The sequence below is a fragment of the Rhinoderma darwinii genome, chromosome 5 (genome assembly GCF_050947455.1).
Source record: "Rhinoderma darwinii isolate aRhiDar2 chromosome 5, aRhiDar2.hap1, whole genome shotgun sequence".
Lineage (NCBI taxonomy): Eukaryota > Metazoa > Chordata > Amphibia > Anura > Rhinodermatidae > Rhinoderma > Rhinoderma darwinii.
This window is the reverse complement of record NC_134691.1, coordinates 30,971,135-30,976,857: the sequence shown is the minus strand read 5'-3', so window position 1 is coordinate 30,976,857 and position 5,723 is coordinate 30,971,135. Positions and strand designations below refer to the sequence as shown.

General features: G+C 42.3%; 1 protein-coding gene across 1 annotated transcript in view; it reads right to left on the bottom strand.

Moving 5' to 3' along the window:
• Positions 1 to 808: 808 nt before the first annotated feature.
• The window catches only part of EIF3H (eukaryotic translation initiation factor 3 subunit H), a 172,457-nt gene continuing 167,542 nt past the window's right edge, over positions 809 to 5,723 (bottom strand). The window contains exons 7-8 of the mRNA XM_075827987.1: positions 5,445 to 5,577; positions 809 to 1,010 (exon numbers count right to left, since the gene is read on the bottom strand). Of these exons, the coding sequence (XP_075684102.1) occupies positions 913 to 1,010; positions 5,445 to 5,577 (231 nt within the window). The 3' untranslated portion in view covers positions 809 to 912. The remainder of the gene's footprint in view (positions 1,011 to 5,444; positions 5,578 to 5,723) is intronic.

Below are 5,723 nucleotides of genomic sequence, written 5' to 3'. Positions count from 1 at the left end.
CCAAACACAGGAGTGGACACAAAAGAAACGAGATGCATCAGTGTTTTCTTCATACCTTTCCATCCTTTTGGATTCACGTCTGGCTTTGGCTAAAAGAAACGGAGCCAAAAGATGCATCAAAACTGCATGCGAGATCCTGGCCTAATTGTCCTCAGCACGTGTAGCTATCACCCGACAACCTGTTGTATGTTCTACTGCAACGGTCATCACTTTTAACCTGGAAGCGTTCCTTCCCTACCAAATACATAATTACTGTTTTCAAGGGACTGACCCATTAACGGGACTGCAAGAGGGGCAGATCTTCTGCAAATTTGCCTTAAAATGGGCATTTCTGGCACTTTATTGGGGGGAGTTCCTGGGCAGAACAGAAGTGGGGCTTACAAATACCCCGTGATTTGGGAACATCATTTTGGTAATAGGAGCCGTGGAGAGAGGATCTTTACCTGCATCTATTCTTCATTACATGAGCAGTATAGACAATTTAGGCCACTCTCACAAGGAGCAAAAGTGTTCAAGTAGTAGATTACGAAAAGATTACATTTCATAAGCCCTGTAATATATTAACCTGTATATGCACATACCTGAAGATCCACTCTAAGTCTGTTACTGACCAGAGAGGAAATTACAATAAACTATTCATATTTAGTATATAAAATGGTAACGCTGGACGATGGGAACAAGCCGCGCATTTTACAGTTGTAATAAAACATCCTCCTATTACTAGAACAATTGGTAACTTTAGGTTTTTGGATGAGGTCTGTAAAAGTAGAAATGTTAAACAAGAAGAAACTAAGCGGAACAGCCAGCATAATATTGACAAAAGACGTCTTTATTGAATTGTACTGAAAATCATTGTTGCTATTAAGTCATTGCAATGTTCTTGGTCTCAGAAGATCTACTTGGTTGCTTGGGTTAGTTGACTTGGTCTTGTAACGCTTCAGCCATGAACAGCTTTCCAAGGTTCTGAGAAGTGAATTCTTTAATATTCTGGATGTACGTGTTAATTTGACCTGTGGACAGAATAGAAGTGTGATCAGACAGGAACATCCAGGTTTCTGATAGGCAAAAACGGTAACTATTACAGATTACTAAAATTAAATTGCAAAACAAATAGTGGGCCCTTGAGACCATAGGTAGGAGAACTAGCACATTGTCCTCTGGTCCATAGGTAGGAGCACTAGAACGGGTTCCTCTGGACCATGGATGGGAGCACCAACACAGAGTTCTGCTGGACCATGAGTAGAAGAACAAATACTGGTTCCTCTGGATCATGCGTAGGAGCACCAACACAGGTTCCTTTGGATCATGCGTAGGAGCACCAACACAGGTTCCTTTGGATCATGCGTAGGAGCACCAACACAGGTTCTTCTGGACCATGCGTAGGAGCACCAACACAGGTTCATTTGGATCATGCGTAGGAGCACCAACACAGGTTCCTCTGGACCATGCGTAGGAGCACCAGCACAGGTTCCTCTGGACCATGAGTAGAAGTCACAATGCAGGTTCCTCTAGATCATGCATAGGAGCACCAGCAGTTTCCTAAGGATCATTGGTAGGAGCACAAGCACAGGTTTCACTGGATCATGTGTAAGAGCACCAACACCGGGCCCACTAGACCATGCATATAAGCACTAACAGTTTTTCTGGACCATGAGTAGCAGCACCAACAAAAAGTTCTCTGGACCATGTCTGTTGTAGAATCAGGCATCAAATCAAGCTACAGTGAATGTGATCGATTGATTATAACAAAATAGCAGTAAATCTGTGAGCCTCAGGTTTCTCTTTGGTGGGTAGTTCCCTAGATCTAGCATCATTGTAATCTGTTGAGATTACTGGAAGTTTCAATGGTTTCTGTTGGCTATTTTGTAGGTGCAAATTCACGGCAACAGTCAGAACGGTCGCCCCTACCAGAGGAAGCTTCCATAGAAGAACACAGACATGCATATAACCGAGCAATGTCGGTTTCTCTTCCACCTAAACTTGGGTGCATCTTACAGCCAAAAAATACAAACACAAACTTATGGTAAATTCTAGTGTCTATGGAAGATCACATTGTATTATTCTTTAGGTGGCAGCTTTACAACTATTTATACTCTTGATCAGCAGAGGTTTCAGAATTGATCCAATGCACATTTCCAATTTCCTAAGTGTTCCAGAGCCAGGAGCGGTAGTTGACTTTGAGCCTGTGACATCATATACTCTTTTCATACATGTGAAGTCAGGACAATGAGGTCAGTTTTCTCGTTAATGGGCACAGTTGCTAGCAATTACCAGCTATTTGTATATATACATTCACGGATGATGTCACGAGGAGAATACTTTTTGAATAGAAGTCTTTGTATTTTTTCTTCCAGCTTCAGAAACCCGTCATTTTAGCAGGAAAGCAAATTAGGTTCCAATTTCTAACTTGCAGGATATGAGAAGTTACTTTGTCCAGATTTATGAAGAATAACTAGGTGTCTGGAACGTCTTGAGTTCACATGGGCATAGAAAATGATTAATACGTTCATGGCAGGAGTCAGACTGTGGGAGTAATGACGGCTACCTGGGAATGAAAACAGACAACCTGCACCCACACAATGGAGATACAATATGTTGGCCAAATCTATTTTTGCCACGGAACATGCCACAATCCATATTTCCAGGGCACATGTTAAGGATATTAATAGGCTTTTTCCTCACATATATAGGCTTAAGCCATAAAAGGTTGCACCTGCCAGCAACGGGTAAACTGGTCCGGAGCTTCACGTTGCGATCTAGAGTTGATGTGTATTCTTGTCCGTATAGCACCAACATAATCTGCAGGGGAGTACACTGTACGCATTCATTCACATCAGTCTGTCTACTGCAGGTCTCCGAATCGCTCTGGGATACGTCTTCATACAGGTATGCCCATTTCGGAATGAGGAATATAGCAGTGATGCAGAGCTGCTGCTCTCTATCCTATCTAGTCATGGGCATATCCTACAGAAATAAGTCCTTTAAGTATTTTATGGCCTAGAGAAGAAGAAAAACAAACACAAACACACACCGGTAAACCCTAATTCCAGGGACGGTTACCCTAGTCCGATTCACAGCATTGACCCAGTGGTGTAAGGTAACAATGCCAACCAATGAGTCTTTAGACATGGAATGGATTGTACAAACTTTTGGGATCTGGGGACAAAGGTGCACTGGAGTTTGGGGTTCACTGGGAAATTATCAATGGTATAGAAAAAGAACAAATGAGAAAAAAAAATCCAACAAACCCTACACTTGGTCTCAAAGGATTACAGGGAGTCTATAGGTCAGACTGCAAGGTAGCCTATCGCAATGTTACTGTATATATTCACATATGTGTACGTTACTTTACGGTTAGTTTAGGAAACATGACCTAATGCTTTGGAATGCGATCGTCGCCTTTCCCCCACAGATCTCTCCTTGACCATGCAATGTACTACAGGCCGTCCTTTGTTTTCATCTGTATAGCGCTAGGTGGGCTGCGCTGGTACCATATGTCCTTTACCAGTGTGGAGAATGTAAATACACAATGTAATTACAGCACAATAATTGATTTCACTCGCAATGTATCCCGGGGTCTCAGAGGTGCACAAAAAGCACGAAGAGCATAATTGAGAATTTTTTTTATTTTTTTTTCGCTATCCCTTATAAATACGCAGCTAAAAAAAAATCCTCTGTAGCTGCAACCAGTTTTATTTCTTGTAAGCTGAATAATAAATGCTCTTTATTTACCCAAAAAAAAAAAAAAAAAAAGCTTCTGCTCAGTCTCCATCCAAGTAGAAAATGAATCCGGGGCCTCAGAGCATCTCGTGCAATCCGTTTTATTCACATATCAGCAATGCCCCTCTAATTCAGCCTTAAGAAGGGAACTATTGGATCTAGATTTTCTTGCTGACTTCATCCCGTACATAGGAAACTCTACACCAATAATCAGCGCTGGTCTGGCCAAGGGGAAAATCATTACTTTCACGGGGGTTAACGCATTAAAAATAATTTGCTTTGTATATTCAAGTGATCCTGCATAGTTTCCTTACCCATTACATGTAATTAGGCTGTAATTAGAGAGGGGTGGGAGCCCCAAATCTTGTCAAGACCAGGAAGAAGCAGGAGGGTGGGGGTTCCCTGGAGAGGGACAGCCAGACGAAAAAATGTGCATGATACGTGTACAGAGGTGACTAACCGTACCGAAATTACCCTACAGGGAAGAACTAGACAGCCCTGGAAGAAGCAACGAGGTGTAAGAGAAGCCACAGGGCATCATACGCTGCCCGAATAGCCACCAAACTGACCTATGCCACGGCCATTACAGCCCATTTAAGAGTTATTTATATAAATATATACATAAATAAAATGTGGAGATCGATCGCGATCATTAAATAATCCAGAAATCCTATAATCCAGCAAAGCACTGCAATATCATTTTATTTCACAAAATCAGAAACAAAAAAACGAGCAGAGAAACAATTAGACAATTTTGTTGTCAGTCGTGATTTTTCCAAACGCAACCTGCTCTGGTTGTGGCTTTTTTTTCCTGGCGTTTTTCCCATAGACCTCTATATAGGACTTTAAAATGGCAGAAAAAAAAAGCACGTACGATATATCACCAAATGGAAAAATAGCCACCAAATACACCATTCACATTTTTATATATTTTTGATGCAGTTTAAATTGCCAGGTAAAAAAAAAAAAATCTGTGTGAAGGAGGCCTTAATGTCCAACAATTGAAAATATCTCGCCTCAATGGTTATCCATTAATGAAAAAGGATTTAAAAAAAAAATAAAGTCCAGGAGGAGTAGCGCTCACTTGGCAGTATTGATTTAAATCTGCAAAATTCCCATTAGTTCCCCCTGGGTACTCTATATTGTTCTCAGATACCAAGAACACCCTCAGGGCTACTGATCATCTATGAAATTGGCTTTAAGGTCCTTTTACACGGGCCAATTATCGTGTAAAAAAGGATAATTGCCGTGTGTAAACAGGGCACCGATCACCCGATGAACAAGCAAACGCTTGTCCGGCGGCCGATTTTATGGTCTATGCACCCGAAATGATTATAGTTGTTGGCAGCACGTGTGTAAACCGGGAGAGGCGCTCCTGACATGAACGAAAGGTACGGGGACGAGCAATCGCAGTAATGGGCAATTGTCCCCATACATAGATCCAACTGAAACAAGCAACGATCAATGAGCGGTCTCGTTGATCGGCGCTCATTTACAGGGCCCACGTCAGTCCCTGTGAGAGGACCCATAGTGTGCAGAAGTGACAGGGATTCGATTGGAGTTCCATTTTGGGATGTGGATTTTCTGAACAGTATGCTGCCGCGTAATAAACAGATTGTAATCATTTGGGATTTACCGGTCATCGTGGAGTCCCTTCATTGCTGCCATGGTCATCAAGGACTGTATATACCCGTTAGTTTAGCATTTAAGGGAGCAACCATTACCTGCAATGAGTAGTGAATCCATTCTGGGTGGATGGACAGCCGGCTTAAACATCTTGCCAACGTCTTCTTCAGGCAGCGGTGGCTCTCCACGACTCTGCCGTGATATGTTTTCCTGCTGCCGCCTCTGAACGTACTGAAAGGAAAAAAAAAATGGACATTTAAAATACATGAAATTCGCGTACTTCTCTGCAGCACATCAGGAGTCCCCGAGTATTTGGTCGGGTGTTTGGGAGGGGTTGGAGAAAGACATTACTGTGACGGGAGCCGCCGGCTCTGGGA